This window comes from Polyodon spathula, chromosome 2 (genome assembly GCF_017654505.1).
Source record: "Polyodon spathula isolate WHYD16114869_AA chromosome 2, ASM1765450v1, whole genome shotgun sequence".
In the NCBI taxonomy this organism is placed as follows: Eukaryota; Metazoa; Chordata; class Actinopteri; order Acipenseriformes; family Polyodontidae; genus Polyodon; species Polyodon spathula.
Window position 1 is genome coordinate 75223314 of NC_054535.1, and position 24188 is coordinate 75247501.

Here is a 24188-nt window from a genome sequence, read left to right on the forward strand (position 1 = left end):
GGATTCATCAGTCCAGGCAGTGTTTTTGTTCCTTAGCCCACTGTAACTGTAGTTTCTTGTGTTTTGCTGAAAGAAGTGGAACTCTGTTAGGTCGTCAGCTGCCATACCCCATTCGTGTCAAGGTACGACGAGTTGTGCATTCTTTTATGGGTCTTTCAGCATCAGTGTTGTACTGGACTGTCAGTTGATTAACTGTAGCCAGTCTATTGCTCTGCACAGTTCGTGTCAGCCTCCTTTGGCCTCTTTCCATCAATGAGCCGTTTTCGACCACTGGCCTGCCGTTGGCTGGATGTCCTTTGGGTGATGGACCATCCTTGATACACACGGGAAACTACTGAGCGTGAAAAACCCAGCAGCGTTGCAGTTCTTGACATACTCAAACTGGCATGCCTGGCACCTACTACCATACCCCATTCAAGCACTTAAATCTTTTGTCTTGCCCATTTACCCTCTGAATGGCACACATACACAATCCATGTCTCAACTGTGCAAAGGCTTAAAAATCCTTCTTTAACCTTGTCTCCCCTTCATCTACATTGATTGAAGTGGATTTAACAGGTTACATCAATAAGGGATCATAGCTTTCACCTGGATTCACCTCGTCAGTCTATTTCATGGAAAGAGCAGGTGTTCCTAATGTTTTGTACACTCTGTATATTTATATATTTGCAAACTTAAACTGGAAACCTATTTCTCTTAAAAGAAAAACAATTCACGACGAACAAGACAAAAATGAGAAATCACTGTAAAGTTGCACAAGTAAAGAAGTTTGCAAGACCCAATGTATTGCATATCATAAATATTTGCATACTATTTTCTTAATGGTGGAAAAATATGATCAATTACATTAAAAATTATTTAAAAGAAAGGAAATGAACTCAAATGCAATTAAGACCAAAAACAACATAATGTACCGGATCTGAATCAGCGTGTCCCTGCTTTCTTAACCGAAGCTGTTTAGGCATTCTCGAGTAAGCGCAGTTCGCTGCATACCATGTTTTAACATGCACTTCAAAATAAAACATCACAATCTAACATTAATGTATTTCAGGTACTAGTTCTTCTTTAACACAGCTTGAAGAGTTTACAGAGACTTATTCACTTCAAACATTTTCACTTAATTAAAAAAAAAAAAACATCAAAACAAAAATAGGGGAATAACTGAATCAATTTGACACGAACCAAATGAATAAAGAACAGGAACCAGCAAGTAGTACAGCCCAGAAAGCCGACAGCACTCATAACAATCACATTGAGGCAGAAAAACTTTACTAGACCAAGAAGCAAATATCTTTATACATCATTTATGGCCTAGGTATCAAGCATGTCACCTATTGAAAGCCTCCATTCCATTAGGTCACACAAACAATAGTAGAACATTGACCTGCCAATGAGTTATAGCTGCAGACTGTGGAAGGACAATATCAAAGATAGTCTACATATCTTTGTGTAAACAGGAAGGCTTGCTAGGAGCCGAGCTGATCGGGAGGTCCTGATTGGCTGGGGGGCCTGCACCTGTTTAAGAACACAGCAGTGCTGGCGTTCGAGGCTGCTGCGCGGCCATAACCATACAGATGAGCGCTGAGCGAAAGCTTGCTGTGTTTACATTGAGGAGGAGAGAGTCCGTTCCGGAGAACAACTACTAGAGAACCCTTCCACTGCAAGACAGTGCCTGTAAAGGCACTGCCCAGCGAGGACCATCAGAAAGACCCGGGAGGCCAGGACTTTATTTAAGGGATTTGATCCCAAACTAAGTATACAGAGGATTTAGTAGTGTAGTAGCTTCCTGGGGCATCACGTCTCTTTTAGTGAGGCTAGCGCTCACCTTGAATGGCAGATTTTTTATATTTAGCTTTTTATTTTTATTAAATCTGATCCTAGTGACAGTACCTGTGTTAATTAAATCTGCTTGCCTGTCAACACCCACTGCTCTGTGTCTGATTCAGTGACGACCCACGTATGTAACATCACCGTTACAGTCTTTGACACAATATAGTCCCAATTTAAGCTGAAAAAAATTGGTACTGTATTGTTAGCCTGACCTCTTCGACCTCCCTCGTGGCCTCACTAGAACTCTCAAACATGTCTTCTGTCAAAGTTCTGCTGGTACACCTTATTGTAGTCATTAACCTGTCCCACAGCAACACTCTGCCCCAGTGAATGTAAGTGGTTCCAGATTTTTGTACTGTGTAGTATTTCTTATACCAATGCATTTCTTACACCAGTGTCATGGTTTTAACATTCATAGTGTTGTTCATGCATTCTTACTCAGATATATAAAACGTTTCCTTATGTGCTTTTTGTTTTGTGTGTTTCCTCATGCCGGAGAGCCCCACCTCTTGCTGGGTTACCTGAGCAAATCCTTTGTATTTATTCTTAATAATAATAACTACAAAGTACACATTTGAAAGAAAAAAAAACAGGTGTATATGGTTCTCATATTTATTGCTGCCTCAATATACAGAATTTTTTCAGGTGGTTAATTTTTTAATAGTTCAAAGCCTTTTTGTGAGTTACTGTAACAAAGAAACAAAACGAATGAATGAATAAATTAATGAATAGCCTATGCAAAATGCCAGGATGACAGTTTGGAATGGCTTCTGGTTAGGAATAGGACACGAGATGCCAGCCTAACACTGGTTCTGACTTCAACTCACAATCAGAGCAGTTGGTATTTAATTACCATTGCAGTAGGCATTTTTATATATATAAAAAAACAAAAAACATTTGAATTGTGTCTAAAACCAAACGTCCATTGAGTTTTCACCCCAGATGACACAGAGGTGTATCGGTGTGCACTGAGCCAGAAAGAATGAAGACACTCCAGTAATTCCAGGACTGCAGCCAAAATATAAACCAAGCTTCAGAATAGATCAGAGCTGCCCAAAGCAGTTCATAGTGCCAAAAAAGTACTAAAAGTTATTTCATGTGATCCAGGAAAGACAGGAAACAGCACAGAAATGTCCAGTACATTTTACAGGTGTTGTTATAATTTATATAGCCTGGCTCTTTAATGGTTACACTCTGGCGTACTACTTGTTTCAGAGTCACCAGGATGGGATTACTTAAACAGAAAATGATCCAGCTGAAGCGCCGGTTCGCGTCCAGGCTGTGCCAAGAGGCCGAACTTTGTTGGGGACTACAGAAGGGGGCGTCACATTGGCTGACACTCCTGGGGTGGGGGATGGGAAACCGGCAGGGACTTATTCTCCTTATCGTGCAACAGCGAACCCTACTGGTCAGACACAGAGCATATTCAGAGTGGATTGCTCCGCGTAAAAGCGATTCTGGTTTTAGGCTTGTGAGATCGGAGGACACTCATACGCTCGCAGAACATCAGTGCTGTGCAGGGAGTAGCTGCGGTGAAGAGGAGAGGAAAAAAAAAACAATTGGACATTTCAAATTGGAAACGAAAATAAAAAAACATAATTGGTCATTAAATTAAAAAAAAAAAAACAATACGAAGTGACTCAAAACAACAATTATAAATTAGTTAAGGGTCTCATTTAATAAAAAGGGCAAATATACATTTTAACAGTGCACAACTAGCAGTGCAATGCTCAGCAATAATATACTCCTCGGTGCGTCAAAGGTATATCTTACTCAACCTCTACTCTGCTTAGGAGTGCAGTGCAGGATGTGAAGCACTTTCAGAAGGGGGTGGGTTAAACTACGTATAAAGCCTGACGGGTGCAGTACATCCTAAAAGAGGTTATACAATAGGAAAGACCCATAAAGCAAGCAGCGATTTCTTTATGTGTCGTTGGAAGCACCTGGTGACTGATAGGGGAATGCAATTGATTGATGCCTCTCAGATGTTAGTCCTCTCCAGTTGCTACTAATGACTGACGATCAGTTGTTCACTCAAATGTCTGCCATTCCTTAAAGGAGAGTGACAGAAACAGTGTGTCTTGAATTCCAGGTTGCAGTTGTATTCTGGGATCCACTATTGTAAGATTGACCAAATCAACCCAAGACATATATACTGTAGAGGCTTAATGCACTTTTATTTTTAATGCTTACCTGCCAATTGTATGCTATGCTATACAGAGTGTTGGTTGAACTGGACTGTTTTGCTTCTACTTATTGGAAAGTGAATATAAAAAAATGGAATAGTGCAATGCAGGGATTTTTTTTTTTTTTTAAACTTTTACGGTAATTAAGCTGTATTTCTTTTAAACATTAAATGCTATCTACTGCAATTTGTTTCTTGGCCAAACTGATATTCATGGATGGGAACACCAATATCCAGAGTAAGAAAACATCCACTCAAATAAAACTGAAATTAAATCATCTTCTTTTCACTTAAAAGAATATGTACCCCCAAAAGCTGAATTCGTCTCAGTTCCACTTGCACAAAAATACTGGCTGCTAATCTCCCACTGTGTTATTACTTCAAACAGATGCTATATGGTGTTAAACAACCAAGTTAGAGGGTGTTTTGTCCTAAATTGCAGTGGTTTTACTGTCAGTGGAGCATGCTGGTTTTCATTGACGGCCACAGACTGAAGAAATGTTACTTTTTACTAAGCTTAATAGTGCATACAGTATTGTCAATCACTGAATTACTCATGTTTATTATTGCAAGTCAAGCTGGGTCCACAGAGACAATTTGATCAGACCAGTTCAGTTTATGAAATGTGTTAGGTGAAAAAAAAAAAAAAACTGCAAATGAATAATGGGTGTTTATTACTGAAGTTGTTTTACCTTTAAATGGAACTACCATAAGGTACACAGTACTTATAGAAATTACGTACATTTCCCCATCTAATAATCCCAAGGCTTTGGGGCAGTTTCCAGTTCTCTGATCTACTACCTTTAGCTTCATATGAGGTCCCATGAAAGATGAAAGGATCCCACTGTGCTCAAATTATTACAGTATTTGACAAGTACAAGGTGCACTGGAACAATTTCTATAGTGGGGGTGCTGAAAACCTCTGAACAAAACTGTAACCCCACATGATGTAAACCATGCATTCGGTTGCTATATTAACCAATTTAATAAAACAAAGCCAGCATTAACAACTGTATCTACTGAAATAAAAAATGCTTTAACCAGTCCTTGCTACAATATTTACAATATGCTTACCATAAAACAGGTAGGGGATTGCAATTGATTGATGCCTTTCAGATGTCAGTCATATCCAGTTGCCATGTGAGACCGTGATATCTATAAAATATCCCGCCCGTTGCGACAGTCAGCACTGATTGGTCTATTATTGTTTGTGTTCAAAGGCAATGTAACAAGTCGCAGTGCATGGCACACACAGCTCATAAGACTTACAAAGCTAGCAGGATTTACCATTGTACCAACATGTGCACAGCACCTCTAGTTTATACATAAGAGAGTAGACTGTTCAAAGAGATAACATATCATCATGGGATCCAAACCTAGCAGATTTTGATTCCAACAGTCCCATCGGAGGACATGCATTATCCAAGTTGTTGGCTGCAGGACAAGGGTTGACAAATGCTGCTGGGGAATAGCGTAAGGCCAAATTAAACACTCAGAAAACTGTAAAAATTTAAAACTTAGAAAAACTAATTAAAAGGAAGGAACTTACAAGCAGGAACTCTGTTTAGGAGACATTTTACAGCACAATAATGTCAAAAAGTAAAAAAAAACACAATCCATTTTAAAGAGCATTAGTTTATTTCCTATTGTCCACAGGTTACTTCAACAACAGTAGTTATATACAAAATTTTGGAATGTTGAAAAAGCAAAATTTTCAAAATCAACCATTTCATCACAGCTGCTTACAGAGAAAAAAAATTAAATTAAACAGTAATAAGGTAAAAGGGCTTGTTTCTGTATTTCTTATTTATTGCTGGTTTACAGATTTGTTTTACTCACGGTATGTTTATCTTTAAATTATTTACATGTTTGATTAGTAAAATCTAGTCAAAAAAAGCAAACTAGCTAAATAAATAAAAGCATAATATGTAGGAATTTTGTTTTAAAGGAATTGAGCTTTAATGAATTGGCAATAGAGGGACAAGCGATAAAGTATAAAAAGGGGAGTTGCGTTAAAAACAAACAAAAAAAAAAAACAGGAGTTAAAATTAAAAAAAAGACCCACCAGTATTCTTATGCCACATTGTTCCCATTTATTTTAAATCTGTCAATTATAAAACATGCATCTGTTTAATTATTAAAATTTTAATTTTGGGCAGCAGTACAGACTTAAATTGCTTCAGAAACCAAGAGAAGCAGAAGAATCTCATTTTAAATGTAAGGTAGCACTGCTAAGTGTTTTCTTCATTTCAGTGGAAATAATAGAATTTTAAAGTGAAACTTGCAGGACATGGGGGTTTTGCTTCACAGGCCTAATGGCATTTACAAGCAGTCAGTTGTGGCAGTTTCATTAAAGACAGAACGACTCAGCGGTTTAAATGACAGTGCTCTTGTGCCTACCCAAGTGAACCCCTTAATCACTAGTGCAGCTACATTTGAAATACAGCAGAGAGTTCAAGACAAATTAACCTAAATCAAAATGACCAGAAAAAAACAAAACATGTTACAGAAATATGCCAAAATGGGCCAACTCTGAAGGCAAAGTCTCTTAAACAGACTTATTTGATTTGATTTTAAAAATCAAGGTTGTTATAAAAAGACAGATCAAGAACCAAAACCAATTTTCTATCAAAAAGCCGGTAACCAATAGTACACAGTGAGGGATGCTTCCTACAATGGTTTTTAAAAGATGCATTCTTGTTGAAAGAAACTGCTTATAATTAGACCACCACATTTTAGTGTCCTGTACTATTGCCAAGTTCATTAAAAAGTCAAGTTTGATACAATTTATATATAAAACAGAGGAGGAGTGGTACTGATGAAACAGAAGACATGCATTATTTTCAGAAATTTGAAACCTCGCACATTGACTTATTTTGATGTTAATCTGCTATTACTAGTCTTGGTGGAATTGCAAAAAACAGCTAATTTTGTTAAGCACCTTCAAATAGCTGTCAATTAGGATTTTGAAGAAGTGTCCAAGGAAAAGGGTTCTGTTAAAGACAATGCTGCATGTTTTCTGCAGCACAGAAACACACTAATAGTTGGGGCAGTTATACACTGTGCTACAAAATATCTACATCAAGAGAGCGAGTGAAAGACATGAAAAGTTTGTTAGAAATGGTTTTGAAAATTAAATTTCCTATGTTTCCATTCAATTCTAAAAATATAAAATCCTGTAGAACAATCCTGTTTGAAGAGTCCTTAAAGGGTTTCCTTGTCATTTAAAAAAAACAACCGCTATTTGAGACAGATTATCAAGCTATTGCTATTTTGACACAAGTGCAACAATACCAAAACATATCAAGTTAAAACAGACTATATGAATTTTCATTAACAGTGTTAAACATGCAATTGAATATTGCTACGAGCTCACCCTTGGTTCGAACAGTTCATGGTCTCCTATGGCACTTTACTGCGCTCCACATTGCTGTGCATCGTCTCTCAGCAACAAACTTTTTTTTTTCTTTTTAAATGCATTTTGAAACTGACAATAAAAGCTTTCTCTAAAACAATTAATTTTAGTTAATATTAAAATAATAACTAACAGTAAGGAAAGGCAGTCAGTGGTGTCTATGATTCTTTTGTTAGAAACCCTTTAATAACTCTAATCTTGTGTCTAATTCACATTTTTACATTTAGAAGAAAAGCCCTTTGATACATGCCTACCCAAACTGTCCCGTCTACACACTTCCAGTCCTCAGTAGTATCAGACACAATGCCACAGTTTACACACTTACTTTGGTAACCTAGCACCATACTTACTATTCCCACATACAAATCAAGGAAGATTAAGGCCAAACAAAATACATTTCCCAATTTCACCAACATCATCTTACTGATCCAGTACTTCAACAATTGACTGTGTTTTTTATTGGTTATAGTTCAATGCATTTACCAGTGTGTTATTCTGTCCTTCTATAAAAACACAATGCTGCCATTATTTCAGAATCATATACAAAAAACCATACATGGGTAACATTTGCCAACTCATGAGGTTATTGGTAGTGGTTTTCATTAAGTGATGCAAAAAAAAAAAAAGTGTTCACACAAGTACTCTGCACCAAATGTAGGTTACAAGGCAATTAAAGCTAAAGCTAAGCAGTGCATAGCTTGTTCTTTCTAACAAATTGGGTCACTGTGTAGTCAAATGAAAAACCACCCTCCTACTCCTCGTATCCCATTTCATCTGGACCAAGGTGAAATTCGTATTGTCCCAGGGTGTCAGGATCTGTCAAAGGATTTCCACTGCAGATCAAAGTCTGCACGACTCCTGCAAAACTGTGGTCACATAAGTATAGCCATTTCAAAAAACAAGGAGGACCTGGAAGCCCAGGCCACCTACACCACTGCCTGGATGGAAAACAAAAAGATGAAATTGTGTCTGGCCCAATTCCGAAAACTCAATCCAGCACCACATTCACCTTCACAATATGCACATAGCGTTGTCTTCAAATCACCTCTCCTGCACATTTCTAGAAGTGGTTTCAGCATTGAACAGTTTAAAAATTAAAAATGAAAGGCATATACATTATGTAACAGACAGCCCTGCCATCCGCTCACCAGCTAAAAGGTAGGCTTACTACTTGGGCTTTGTATGTTTAGTAACGTAGATCAATTATTTAAAAAAAAAAAAAAAAAAAAAGCACACAGGTTTGTTCATGTAGTAGTATATCTTTAAAAATGTACGATTCTTTTGTTTAAAAATAATAATTCCCCACATTTCCCGATGCGTGCCCCTACCACTAACAGTGGTTGTGCCCCCACACCACAAGCACTAATTTTCATTATTGTATGCAGTTCAAACATCTATTTATATAACTGACTTTTGTTTACAAAAATAATGAAGCAATCATTCTTTTTTGTTGTTTTTCTCAATTTTCCCAAGGTGGCAACTCTTGCTGGGTAAGTTTCTTGTTTTGTTCTTGCCTTTATGCACAAACGTCTCTCAAAACGATTAGGTCCACAGTGCTCTGAAAAGTTTTTAGCAGGGAAACTGCCTGTCCGTGATCTATATTAACAAAGTTGTATCCATTGGCCTGCAAAAAAGACATCTGCGTTAGAATATAGAGACAGTTTTCACATTAAAACCAAATTACTCAATAATATATATATATATATATATATATATATTGTGCCTTTTATTAATACATTTGTAAAACAGGAGGTGTGCTGATATGAACAAATGAAAAGCATGTTACAAGCTGTTGGTTTACTGAAAAAGGCACGTTTGGCATGTTCCATGTTCTTAGTTTCACTGTACTTTTCACTGACAGTTTTTGTAAAAAAAAAAAAATAATAAAATAAAATTTAAAAAAAGACCCATAAAACTTTGTCAAGTAATTGGATTCGTCTAGTTGGTTCTCTAGTATCCAGCTACAATCAACCATGCCTAAGTAACGTTTGATTATCATAACCATGGTTCCCTGAAATAGAAATGTAACCATTTTTTATTTACCTAATGACCTGAGTCCTGAATATTGTATGCCACAAAAGGACTGTCCTCGCAGATCTCGGAATTATTTTTCCTTCAAGTGTGCTGCAATCATGGACACAGCGACCTTGAAGGTTAATGGTTACATATCTATTTCAGGGAAACAGGGTTATGATATTAACCTAATGTTACCTTTTAAGAACGAAATGTAACTATTACTAAATGGGTGAGTATACCAAAGTTGTCGCAAGGGCAAGATTGCAGACGACTGGAAAGCTACAAGGCTAAGCCCAAGGATGCCCTGTGCGTTACCATTCTGAACCTGAGTAACAAGTAGCTAGGGTGAAAAATTGGAGGGAGTGTTTCACCTCTATGCCTGTGTTGTATGGGTTGACTGAGAAGCAGACCCTTACAACAGGGTTTTGAGGATCAGTCTGTAGAACCTAGCAAAGATATGGGGAGTAGTCCACACCGCTGCATTGCAAAATGTCCTTGGACAGATGCATCCTGGAACAAACCCCACGAAGTTGCCATGCTCCTAGTGTAATGGGCAGCGAACTTTTCTTGAGGGAGCAAGTTGGCTCGCTCATAGTCAGCCCTGACCGTGTCTGCTATCCATTTGGACAGGGCTTGACCATGAGACTTTGCCCCATAGCAGACAAAAAAAATGTTCGGACTGCCTCCAACTTTTCGTCCCGTCAACATAGTACGCCAGGGCCCACACATATGGAGCTCCCACTCTGTCAGACTGGAAAGGAGTTGGATGGAAAGCCTCCAATTCCAGAGACTGGTTTTCATGAAATGCTGAGATAGTCTTTGGAAAAAAGGCAGGATTGGTAAGGAGCGTAACCTTTGTCCTGGCCTCCATGCCAGCATCTCACTCAGCCGCTTTGCGGAGATGATAGTGAGCAAGAAAGCCACTTTAAAAATGATAAAAATTTCAGCTAAGCTGAATGCAGGGGCTCAAATGGAGGCTTCATGAGTGCATTAAGCACCACATTTAGTCGTCAGTGAGGAACATTGTCCTTCATAGGTGGCGGAAGGAAAATTGCCCTGCCAGGAAGTGAGCTCCTGTGGAGACAGTCTCAATCTTGAAAAGGAAAGCTGAAACAGCTGCCAGACAGACCTTTAAATGTAGAGGGTGATTGCAGTATTACTGCCATGGGCTCGAACCCATGAGGCAAACCCTATGTCTAAAAGACAGCCCACTTGTACCCACACTCGCAACGCGTGGACACAGCTCTGGCATTTTGTAGGGTGAGATGGCTCAAATGCAGCTGTTCAGGGGCCAGACCCAGGGCTGCAGGCTCGATGGGGCAGGGTGCCATAAGGTTCCCCTTGCCTGTCCGAGTAGGTCGCGCCGCTTCAGCAGTCTCCACGACTGGCAGCTCAGGAGCTACATCAGGGTTGAAAACCTGAGTCTCTTGGGCCAATAAGGGAGGAGGTCCACCACCCAGGTTGTCACCCCAGGCAGATGTACTGCCTGCAGTGACAGGAGGTTCACGTGCGTCCAGAGCAAAAGCTTGCGGGCCCCACGATGGAGACTGGGCTACCTGGGGTCAGATTGACTGGGGTCAGATTAATTGCTTGCAGTTCTAAAACACTGATGTGGAAACCCTGCCAAGGGGGGTTTCCCACACACCTTGCACACCTTGGCCATTCCACACAGCACCCCAGCCCGTTGGACGCATCCCGTGGCGACTACTTCCTTTCTGGTGACACTGCCCAGTGCCAAGCCTAGGCATAGATGGGCCGGCTGTTTCCACCAAGAAAGGGACTTTAGACAGTGGTGGGACGCTGTCAATAGGCAGTCGCGGTTCTATGTGCGCTGAAAAACCCTGCTGTTAAACCAGGCCTGCAGAGGGCGCATGTGCAGAAGACTCAATGGAAGGGTCTGGGAAGCTGCTGCCATCAGGCCCAGAGGTTTCTGGAATGTTACCACCGTGAGCTCTTTGTTGAGCTGAAAAAGCTCCAAACAGGTGGCTACTCTGTGCACTCTGCCGCCTGACAGAGCGGCCAGTATGGGAACAGAGTCCAAGCACACTCCTAGATAGCAGACTGTCTGGGAAGGTGTAAGCCGACCTTAAAAGTGGTCGGTGACAAGCTCAGTGAGGGCCTCTACCTGTGTTGCAGACTGGGCACAAATTAGCCAGTTGTCCAGATAATTGAGTACCCTGATGCCTTTGAGTCTCAATGGGGCCAAGATAGCTTCCATGCACTTAAAGAAAGCATGTGGAGCTAGGGAGAGGCCAAATGGCAAGACGTGGAACTAGTACACTGTTCACCTGACCTGCTGTTGCATCGTCAACATTTTGTGAGGGCCTGTGGGTCTCAGAAAAGGGCCACAGCAAATGCGACTGGTAGGCTACCAGGATGCTGTTGTAGTTCAACGAACGCACTGGCTGAATAGGCTCTCTTGAGGATCACCTCAGGAGATCCGGCGCCGAGTGTTAGGACAGGCAGTGTTTTTGGATAGGTGCGCTAAATTAGACGCCTCAATGGGCGGAAAATGGGCCAGACCCAGCTTTTCCGCATCATGCACCCTATATAGGGTGTCCATTGACTGGGAAACAGCAGGAGCTGTTGCCGGATGGTCCCAGGAAGACCAGATATCAAAAAAGAGAAAATCCAGGTGAAGTGGGATGTATATAGGAGAGGCAGTGGGCTCATCACTGAAAATCAACTGCCTTGTTTTCCTTGCTGTAGGTCAGCTTAACCGTAGGGGACACGTTGATTGGACTCATACGGTAACGCCAGCTCTTGTTCGCCCACCTTCTCAGAATCAGCGATGAACAGTATGTCCTCTTGTAGACAATCTGGGACAAGCGGGGCAGGTTGTGCCGAACATTCCTGCAGTAATTCAGCGAGGGTTCGGAGTCTGCTGATAGGCTCTGGCCGTAGGCAATAAGAACACCTGCCGTGCTTGTACTCTACAGGCAGACGGCCTTGCATGTCTCACAGGCAGAACTCCAGATAAGGTTTTGGGTATGGGAGCAACTTACCCTCTAGTGCAGTGTACAGATACAGTCTGGTACCGAACCGGTGACCTGAGAACCGGTTGGTAGAGGGCTGGAACCAGGTCAGTTCAGTACCAGTTTGGTGTATTTAACACCGGGTCGGTACTAGTTCAGGTTTGGAACCTGTATGGCACCAGTTCAGTGCTTTTGCTCTGCATAGGACTGGGTCAGTGACTGTAGCACCGGGTCGGTTCGGTGACTGCGGTAACCTCTGTCACCGGTTTGCTGCAGCTGCGGATGGCATCGTACAGGGATGCCCACTTGTAAAAGACATCGGCAAACACACTCAGTCAGTACTACACATGAGACTGAGGGAAGCCTGCTTGTTAGAATGGACTAACAGCATTCACAATGGTGATGCTAAAAGCTGTCACCAAAACAGCATCAAGGTACTGTGGTGCAATTGAAAGCAACAAAAACCAAAGCTGGTATCTCTGTCCTGCGCAGTGCTGCTGAGCCCAGCAGCTGCTCTTGCTGCACGTGTGCTGAGCACCATGTTGCAGACAGACCTGTGCGTAGTATCTGTAAAAAACTGAAAAAACACAGAGAAAATACTCAATAAAAACTGTAATTAAAGTTATATAAATGGCCTGATATGGCGTTAAAAAGCAAAAACGAGAAATAAAATAAGCTCCAGCCGGAGCTGTGCAGCCTGGGGGGAGAGAACAAAGGAAAAATAGTGCAGAGATCTGTGAGCGCAGTCCTTTAGTGCCCTTTGAGGCAGGCCATGACTGCATCACAGGCTCAAAGAGCAGGTTTGGTACAAAATATTCAGGAATCTGGTCTTTAGGAGGGAAATACCCATTCCATAATGGTTACAGTTTGTACTTGAAAGGGAATTATCTTTTAGCTCTATTTTTATTATTATTATTTTCAACTGAATTTAACAATGGAATCACTAAAAGCTGACCCTGATGTCAGCGTCTTAAATAAATACTGAGCCATCACGCTTTCTCTCTCAATTATTTTATACATCTAAAAGAACAGTCTACAATACTGTCAATTTTGTGTGCTTCAAAACAGTCAGAAAGAAAGTGAAATGCTTGCAGGAAAAAGCAAATTCCTTAGATCCATCCTGAATATTAACACATTTACCTGAAGGATCTTATCCCCTGGCTGCAAATGTTTTGAAGCAGGTCCTTCAGGCTGGACTCTTGTTACGTATATACCCTGTAAAAAGCCAGAGGTTATAAAAATAAAAAAAAAAGAACTGCATGAAGAAATGCACAAAATTCACCACCTTTTGTCAACGATCACCTGTCAGAACAGCACCAAGTGATATCCCAGCAGTCTGAACATCATTCATTAGAGTAGTGAAGTTCAGCTAAGCAAATAATGGAACATACTGATCAGTACAAAGTGTTTTTTTGGTTTTTTTTTTGCATTCAAGGCAAAGCAGTCATTTTATCACAAAACAGGATATGAGTTTTACATAGCTTTGTATTTTGAAATACAAAAAACCCACAAAACCCTTCTGTCTGTGAAACGTCTGTCTCTTCTTACAAATCTGTAATGACCCAGATGTTTGGATATTTCCTGGCATTTCAGGTTTTGGGATTGAACAGAAATATTATTTAAAACACCTTAATAATCTGGTACATACTTTATCTTCTGGTCGAAATGGATTTCCTCTGCCTCCAACGCCTCCTGATATACTGAAGCCCAGCTCAGGATTCTTCTCTATTTTGACATACACCTACCCACCCACAAAAAAAAATACAAAAATATATCAGTGATACATGAAATACTTGGAATATTGCTATTTTTCAAACTATAACAAAATACATGTATGCTAACAGATGAAAAAATTTCAATTGTGTAGTTTCAATGTAGTATTATGTACAGAAACTATATAATATAAAATACCAAGTTTCATCATAATTAGATGTTTAGTTCAAGATCAAAATTCTGAAATGCGTACAAACTTATGAACAAGCTTTTCCATTTTAATCACCACAGGGAATAATAAAAAATGTCAATTTTAGTACAGTAATCCGTCACGTATCCTCCCGTCACACATCTGCCACGATCAACCTCTTCAGCAACGTTAGTTTATTATTGAACAGAGAATATTAGTTCAGAGATTGTAAATCCTACCAAAGTTTTCATACACGGTTTTGTATGTGCTCCGTCCACTGCCATTGCTGGTAGTGTCACGTGAGCTGTTCAGTGTGTTGATATGTAAATAAATCCTGTTCTCCTGTGGGGCCTATCAACTTCAATTTTCAGTCTCGATCTCCTGCCTGTCACTCAGCAGCGAATGCAAGCGCCCACACGGCAGCACGAACACTCTGTATCTTTCTAAACAAGGGATTTCAAGAAGCTCCCTAATAAAAGCTGAAACAATTGTGTGAATATAGTAATTGTTATAGCTATGTATAATGGTATTTAAAACAGGATTCATTCATCCAAGTTTTTACATATCTGCCCTTACTCTGGTCTCGCCACATTTGGATATGTGACGGATTAATGTATTTTACTTTTTTATTTTTAAATCAGACTATATTTAAGTGTTCAGTGCTAGGATTAAAAAGCAGAACAGAATTGGCAGATATTTATGAAAGAGTTCTGTTTGCTCTGTGTCTATGCAGTAGATGCAGTAAGAAGAAGGATGAACGGGATGAAACACAAACTGTGCAGCAACACTATGGGTCAAACAACAACAAAGGGCTCGAAGGCCATACCTCCTTCTGCACAATCTCGTGGGGCTGCCTGCTGGGAGCCTGGGACTGGTGGGATACTTTTAGCATCAAGTAATCAATCAGCTGCTCCCTGGAGGGATGCCTCACCATAGCGGCCTGGGAAGGCGGACAGTGGACTTGGCTGCAGTTCATCTGGGGCCGGGAAGTTGGGCACTTCTGTCCATTTGTCAAAGGCACCTGTGAACAGATAAGATAAATGAGCTTAAAGCACATTCCATTCTGTATGTCAGCTGCAGTCCACTCTTCAATTAAGTTTTTTTTTTTTTTATGTACACACAGCAGGACAAAGCAAAAAACACATAATGCCTTTGTATTTGATCTCAATCTATTCTATACAATACTGTCGTCTCTTACCATTGTCAAGATATTTGGTTTGGTTTTATCTACAAACAAGCAAGTTGAATAATGTGCTGCCTCGATACCCTAGGGGCTTTTGAGAATCCACAGTGGGTACATAGTGGGTGATTAGCCGGTTTGGGTTTTAAATTATTTGTTGCTTAAGGTGAGGGGCAATGAATGTCATTCAGTTGGTTGTTCAGAGACTAAACTTAATTCATGTGTGACCCTTCAGCAACAAGTCTTTCCACCTACAATATCTTGGCAAAGTTTTGGAAAGGTCAATTGAACAGAAATGAGACATAAGATGCTAGTGAATAAACCACTCAGTACTTTAGTGCTAAAATATACTTCTGATGATATCTTTAAATAATGAGTTTACAAAATACATACTTTGTTAGAATGCCTTAAAAAGTATAGCTTCCTGAAAAAAGACATTTAAAAGGAGAATCATAGACAAAGGAAATGCACCCCGCTATGTGGTGTGTACAATAGTTTTCTGCCTCAATAACTAGTGGACGATTCACAACCTAAAAAGATGAGAAATACAACAAGCCTGGAAGGAGAAATATTAAAAATAAAGCTCTGAATACTAATTCAAGCAAATTAAATATGAATGTTGCAGAGATAGAAAACACATATCGCACCCTACAATTACATAATAAATGGGACCAATTGCAACATCTCTTTAGTCAATGTTACAATACCAGCGACTGACAATAATCCAACTCTAAGGTAATTTAATTGAATAAATTAGATATTGGAGGTCAAATAGTCAAGTGCTATAGATAAACAAATGTTAGTCATGTTTAGTAAGTGACCTCCAAAACATGTTTTTCAAAACATCGAAATGCAATCGGATTACTGTGACCCAGATTTCGTTTTAGTAATCTGATTGCACTTTTAAATCACGATTAAATTTTGCAATTGGCTTTTTCTGAATTTAAAGAGATCAGGATTACTTTGATCCAAAATACCAGGATTACTGTGATCCTACTGACGTGGTGGATTTAGCTTTTAAATTATTATAGAACATCGACAGTTTGTTTGAATTATCATAGTAAACACGCTATATGTCCAAATACAGTGTTAGAACATAATATTTACATATTTCAGTTTTGTATCCATGCAAATCAAAAAAGAAAACATATTTAGTGGTACAGCTTTAAGCATACGCCTTTACATTCCTTAAAGCTCATCTGAGATGCTGGACTCCCAACCGACTAGGAAGACAATGAAGAGGTCTAAAAACACATCCTTTTTCAAAACTTATTAATAAATAAATAAATAAATAAAATAATAATAATAACTAACATTAAAAGTGATTTAGACTTTGTTAATAGAAATAATATAAAACACAACACATAAAGTTGTGTATTAATCATTATTACCGCAATCTTATTTATTTAGTTAAATTAAGTTGTATTATAAATCAGGCCTCAAAAAAAAAAAAAAAAAAAAAAAAAATTAAGTAGCCGCCTATCAAAAAAAAAACTGGATTTTGTAATCGTGATTATTTGTGATCTGGATAAATGTAATCCAGCAGTGACATTTTATGAAAAACCTGCAACGAATTCACGTCTTGACCTTTAATTTGCAAGTATTTCTGGGGGAAAATCAGTAGTATTTCCTGCCCAACTCAAGCGATCACTCAGGGGGGAAAAATATGGAAACAAGGTCGACTTGAGTTGGCTGTCCATGGAAACAGGGTAATAAAATAAAAGTAAGCCCTATGAAAAAAAGGCCTATGACAAAGTTTATATTAAAAAAATAAATAAAAATAATTTCTTAATTTTTTTAATTATGCAGAAAATTAAAGAAAACAATTTATAACAATTGGTTTTCAAAAGCTAAGATATTTCAACATTCAAATTTCACTTAATGTTGCTTTCATTTCAACACACACACAAGGTACGGTCAATCAGAATCATGGATGAAAACACAACTAAAACTCCTGCTTTGTTCCAATAAAAATGAACCAAAAAGGTATGCAATAATATCCCTTCAAAAAATTATGTACATGGCACCAATGACCTTTCAATCATTCTCATTCACATACATACATTTTATATATACATTTATATATATGTAATATATATATATATATATATTATATATATATATTATATATATATATTATTATATATATATTATACACCACACACATACATACATGTATATATGTGTCACATACATATACACACACACACACACAGTGCCTATAGAAAGTCTACACCCCCTTTCAAAATGTTCATCTTTTGTTGCCTTATAGCCTAGAATTAAAATGCATTAATTTTTTTTTTTTTTTTTTTTTTTAATTAGCTCAGGTGTAACCAATCACATTCAAAATCACATACCAAGTTAAGTGGCCTCCATCTGTGTTAAATTGTAGTGACTCACATGATTTCAGGATAAATTCAGCAGTTCCTGTAGGTTCCCTCTGCTGGGTAGTGCATTTCAAAGCAAAGACTCAACCATGAGCACCAAGGCACTTTCAAAAGAGCTCCAGGACAAAGTTGTTGAAAGGCACAGATCAGGAGATGGGTGTAAAAAAAATATCAAAGGCCTTGAATATCCCTTGGAGCACAGACAAGACCATTATTAAGAAGTGGAAGGTGTATGGCACCACCAAGACCCTGCCCAGATCAGGCCGTCCCTCCAAACTGGATGACCGAGCAAGAAGGAGACTGATCAAAGAGGCTACCAAGAGGCCAATGGCAACTTTCAAATGTCAAAGTGTGCATGTGACAACAATATCCCAAGCAATCTACAAAACTGGCCTGAATGGTAGGGTGGCAAGAAGGAAGCCATTACTCATGAAAGCCCACCTTGAATCCTGTTTGAAGTATGCAAAAAAACATTCTGTAGCCATGTGGCAAAAAGTTTTGTGGCCTGACAAAACTACAATGGAACTTTCTGGCCTAAATGCAATGCGTTATGTTTGGCGCAAACCCAACACTGCGCATCAGCCAAAGAACACCATCCCTACTGTGAAGCATGGTGGTGGCAGCATCATGTTATGGGGATGTTTCTCATCGGCAGGGACTGGGGCACTTGTCAGGATTGAAGGGAAAATGAATGGAGCAAGGTACAGAGAAGTCCTTGAGGAAAACCTGCTGCCCTCTGCAAGAAAGATGAAACTGGGACGGAAGTTCACCTTTCAGCTTGACGACCCAAAGCACACAGCCAAAGCTACACTGGAGTGGCTAAGGAACAAAAAGGTAAATGTCCTTGAGTGGCCCAGTCAGAGCACCAACCTAAATCCAACTGAAAATCTGTGGCATGACTTGAAGATTGCTGTCCATCAACGCTCCCCAAGGAACTTGACAGAGCTTGAACAGTTCTGTAAAAGAATGGTCAAATATTGCCAAATCTAGGTGTGCAAAGTTGGTAGAGACCTATCCCAGCAGACTCACAGCTGTAATTGCTGCCAAAGGTGCTTCCACTAAGTATTAGCTCAGGGGGGTGGAGACTTACACAATTATGATCTTTCAGTTTTGTATTTTTAAAAATAACTTTTTTTTCCCCCTTAACAGTGTGGAGTATGGTGTGTAGATAAGGGGAAAAAACATCCTCATTTTAAATGCATGAAACTCTGAGGCACTGACACAACAAAATGTTAAACAACAATTATATATATATATTTATTTTACACACACACACACACACACACACACACAGAGCTCTGGAAAAAATTGAGACCACTGCAAAATTACACTGTGTAACAATTTTTTTTTTTTTTTTTTTTTTTATGTTCCTGTGTAGTAAGTGTTATTTCCTAATTGCTTATGCCTCAAAAGTATAGAAAATGAAAACTAGAAAACTTTGCTTTTGTGACCAGGACAGTGATATTTCAAAATATCACTACTTCCAATGGGAAAATGGGCAAATGTGTGTCTTTTCGTTCACATAAAGTAAATACAGTATAATCATAAATCTCGAAAAACTACTCACTTCTAAATCTTTTGTAGTCATTTTTGTATTACTTTAGTATACATACATGTTAATTTGGATTCATATGTTGTTTTTTTCTGACTATGTGAACGAAAAGACACACATTTGCCCGGCTTCCCATTGGAAATAGTGATATTTTGAAATATCTCTATCCTGGTCACAAAAGCAAAGTTTGTGGGGAATAATAGCCGTTTTCTATACTTTTGAGGCATAAGCAATTAGGAAATAACACTTACTACCCAGGAACAAAAATTGCGTTACATAGTGTTATCAGTTTCTCTGGCAGCTCGGCTTTGTTTGATGGCTTGTGACCATCCGTCTTCCTCTTGATCACATTCCAGAGGTTTTCAATGGGGTTCAGGTCTGGAGATTGGGCTGGCCATGACAGGGTCTTGATCTGGTGGTCCTCCATCCACACCTTGATTGACCTGGCTGTGTGGCATGGATCATTGTCTTGCTGGAAAAACCAATCCTCAGAGTTGGGGAACATTGTCAGAGCAGAAGGAAGCAAGTTTTCTTCCAGGACAACCTTGTACTTGGCTTGATTCATGCTTCCTTCACAAAGACAAATCTGCCCGATTCCAGCCTTGCTGAAGCACCCCCAGATGAGTCCAATTTTCAGCTTTGCCCAACACCTGGTCGTCTAATGGTTAGACGGAGACCTGGAGGGGCCTACAAGCCACAGTGTCTCGCACCCACTGTGAAATGTGGTGGAGGATCGGTGATGATCTGGGGGTGCTTCAGCAAGGCTGGAATCAGGCAGCTTTGGCATGAATCAAGCCAAGTACAAGGTTGTCCTGGAAGAAAACTTGCTTCCTTCTGCTCTGACAATGTTCCCCAACTCTGAGGATTGGTTTTTCCAGCAGGACAATGCTCCATGCCACACAGCCAGGTCAATCAAGGTGTGGATGGAGGACCACCAGATCAAGACCCTGTCATGGCCAGCCCAATCTCCAGACCTGAACCCCAAAAACCTCTGGAATGTGATCAAGAGGAAGATGGATGGTCACAAGCCATCAAACAAAGCCGAGCTGCTTGAATTTTTGCACCAGGAGTGGCATAAAGTCACCCAACATCAATGTGAAAGACTGGTGGAGAGCATGCCAAGACGCATGAAAGCTGTGCTTGAAAATCAGGGTTATTCCACCAAATATTGATTTCTGAACTCTTCCTAAGTTAAAACATTAGTATTGTGTTGTTTAAAAATGAATATGAACTTATTTTCTTTGCATTATTCGAGGTCTGACAACACTGCATCTTTTTTGTTATTTTGACCAGTTGTCATTTTCTGCAAACAAATGCTCTAAATGACAATATTTTTATTTGGAATTTGGGAGAAATGTTGTCAGTAGTTTATAGAATAAAACAAAAATGTTCATTTTACCCAAACACATACCTATAAATAGTAAAACCAGAGAAACTGATAATTTTGCAGTGGTCTCTTAATTTTTTCCAAGCTCTGTGTGTGTGTGTGTGTGTATGTGTGTATATATATATATATATATATATACACACACACACACACATATATAAACCTATATATATATATATATATATATATATATAAACACATACACTGTTTATTATTATAAACCTGAATACAAACTTGTCTCCTTCCCAAATCCTTCGAGCATCATGCTGCTATTATGAACGTAATTACGACATCTGAAACTTGCGTCTATGTTTTGTGCATGATTTCATTTTAAGAAATAAAGATCAAAAGAAAAAACTTACTTTTCTCATAGTGTCCATAGCCACATCCTTGTGACCATGTACAACCATTTCGTAGCCAGGCGATCTTGGAGAGAAAACATCGTCCTGCCAGAGTGAAAGTTGCTTTTAATTTAATTTATATATATATATATATATATATATATATATATATACACACACACACACACACACACACACACACACACACAAAAGGTGTGAAATGTGTATATAAACACTCAGCCCTAATTGGAATGACCCAAGAAACTATTGTTCCACTATTTAAAAACAGATAAATGACAAGTCATTTTCCAAAAGGGATTTTTTTTTTTTTTTGGTTTTGTTTTTTTAAAGTTTGATTTTTCATTTCATTTACAGTACATAAAGGACCACAAATTGTTCTGGGAAGACTCTGATGCATAGTGAGTAATTGAGAAAGGGGATATCGCACCAAGACTGAATTGAATATTTAAAACAGCATTTAAGACTCCTTTACAGATCAATACATAAGCAAAAAGTAATTTTATATTTTTGTAAGGAATTTGTGTGCGGTCTACTGCCTGAATGTGTAGGTGTGACTCAGTACTTTGTGTGTTAGGCTCACAAGCAGATAATGTTCTAAAAGTAGTCATATTCTAACCAGGGATTAAAATATGATGGAATAAGATTACCCCTCATATATTCCTTCAGGACCCATTTTATTAGCCTTCCTCCAATCCAAATCAACACTCAACAACAAAGAACCCAGACTGCTACAGTTAAATGCCAAAATCTATGATATGTGTTTTTGTTTGTTACTTTCACTCTCCACTAGGAACTGGATGGTATTAATTTTTAGATGACCAAAACAGCAGACAGAAATGTTAGTCGTTGCTGCACCACGTGAATCAGACTGCCCGAGGCTCAGGCTGTTTTAATGAATCTACTACATTGAAAGTTTGGATTGATTTCCCTAAGCCTTTCATAACTTGGATATAAATCCTTTTGAAATGAGCTGTCTGTCATCATTACCAGGAACTCTATTTGATTCATTTATACACACATTTACATTTGAAATCTATTTAAAGCAAACATATTTAGGAACATGTGTTAAGAATGAAATAGTGAACAGGATAATAGAAAACTGTAAATGATTTAGAACAGTTCAATAAATAAATACATTTCACACTCTGACAGAACAGCAAAAACAGGAAAGTGATTCTCCTGAAAGCAAAACTACATAGACCTATGCACTCTAGGTTTGATTTGCTTTTTAAAGATTTGTTGCAGTAGTAGAAAGACCGAGCAGGGAATGTGTAATTTCCACATGAGCTGATGAAGTGTTTGAAGAAAGGCATTGGTTTACTTTAACTCCGTAAATCCAATTCAAATCATTCCAACTTCAGATTCTCTGCAAAAACTGTACTTGCTGGAAACACTGTACTTTTCACCATAAGAACAGTTAGACGTAAATTAGGACTATCCACAAATACGTCCAAAAAGAACCAGTATTAGACAAATGGATGTTTCGGCGTGCATACAAACTTAAATGGAATGCCTCTTCAAACAGGTTGAAACAAGAGGATAAGAGAAAGAGTTTTTGACGAGCCTAATGTACTTTGGGTGTACTCACACGGAACATGTGCGCTCCAGAATGCCTTCCATCTGCAACACTAAAGGCAACACTGCCCTGGCTGCCATGCAGATCCCTAGCGCTGCCATAGTGAAAGCTGCTAACTGCAGCATAATTGGAATTAAAGGACCTAGACAGCATGTTCTAAATAAAGAGGAACACAGATTGAACACAAGACAGTTTAGTACAGCATGCGATATCCACAGGAAATGTTAGAGAAATCACACAACACAAATACACAAAAAACTCCACACCACAGACTCCAACAGCACGCACTGAAATAATAATACAAAGAAAATACAAAAATGACACCCTGTTAGTGCTGTTGAGGTCTGAAAGGAACCAGCATGTGTTATTTACACATATAAAGACATGCAGGGATACACGTTTTCTAAACATAGCAGCTATAAGTCATTCAAGTTCCCATCTTTAAGGCCTTGTTAGAAAATAAACGGTGAGCACATTGTATCGGTTGAGAATGAGTTAAAAACTTTGAAGAGGCAGCCTTGATCTCAACCATCTAATAGACTTTTTTTTTTTTTTATAGTTCTCCTTGTTAGATTTAAAGAAGGGCAGCATACTTATTTAAAGAACGGTATTCATAAAATCACCCCCTAGATGATAATCTGCACAAAAAAAAGAATGTTTAATACCTTCATGCACATTACTACTATAGAATAAATACACAATAATTTGTATGTAGAATATGAATTTGCATTTCATTTTACATGGGTAGAAAAGTTACAATTCTGTGATCTGCTTTTATTACACTATGTAACACAATTTTTGTTCCTGGGTAGTAAATGTTATTTCCTAATTGCTTATGCCTCAAAAGTATAGAAAATGGCTGTTATTCCCCACAAACTTTGCTTTTGTGACCAAGACAGGTAAATTTCAAAATATGACTATTTCCAATGGGAAAATGGGCGCTTTTGTGTCTTTGTTCACATAAAGTCAGAAAAAAACAACATATGAATCCAAATTAACATGTAGTCATTTTTGTATTACTTTAGTATAAATACTTGTTAATTTGGATTCATATGTTGTTTTTTTCTGACTTTATGTGAACAAAGACACAAAAGCGCCCATTTTCCCATTGGAAATAGTCATATTTTGAAATTTACCTGTCTTGGTCACAAAAGCAAAGTTTGTGGGGAATAACAGCCATTTTCTATACTTTTGAGGCATAAGCAATTAGGAAATAACATTTACTACCCAGGAACAAAAAAAAAAAAAAAAAAAAAAAAATTGTTACACGGTGTTATCACAAGATCCTTCAGACGAGACAAAACCGAGGTCCTGTTGTAAGTGACTCTGCAGCAGCAGTTGTTTGATGCATAGTTCAAAAACTATTCTCCAAGTCACTTTGGATAAAAACATCTGCTAAATGACCAATTAATTACCAAGG

At 38.7% G+C, this 24188-nt stretch overlaps 1 protein-coding gene across 4 annotated transcripts in view; it reads right to left on the bottom strand.

The window, feature by feature from the left end:
• Positions 1 to 5618: 5618 nt before the first annotated feature.
• Positions 5619 to 24188, bottom strand: part of LOC121300529 (erbin-like) — a 97424-nt gene continuing 78854 nt past the window's right edge. For 2 of the 4 annotated variants that reach the window (XM_041229106.1, XM_041229098.1), the window contains 6 exons: positions 22781 to 22924; positions 21193 to 21276; positions 15151 to 15345; positions 14070 to 14162; positions 13562 to 13636; positions 5619 to 9054 (listed from right to left, as the gene is read on the bottom strand). In XM_041229106.1, coding sequence (XP_041085040.1) covers positions 8947 to 9054; positions 13562 to 13636; positions 14070 to 14162; positions 15151 to 15345; positions 21193 to 21276; positions 22781 to 22924 — 699 coding nt within the window. In that variant the 3' untranslated portion in view covers positions 5619 to 8946. The remainder of the gene's footprint in view (positions 9055 to 13561; positions 13637 to 14069; positions 14163 to 15150; positions 15346 to 21192; positions 21277 to 22780; positions 22925 to 24188) is intronic. The other 2 variants (XM_041229114.1, XM_041229120.1) reach the window with 2 other exon arrangements.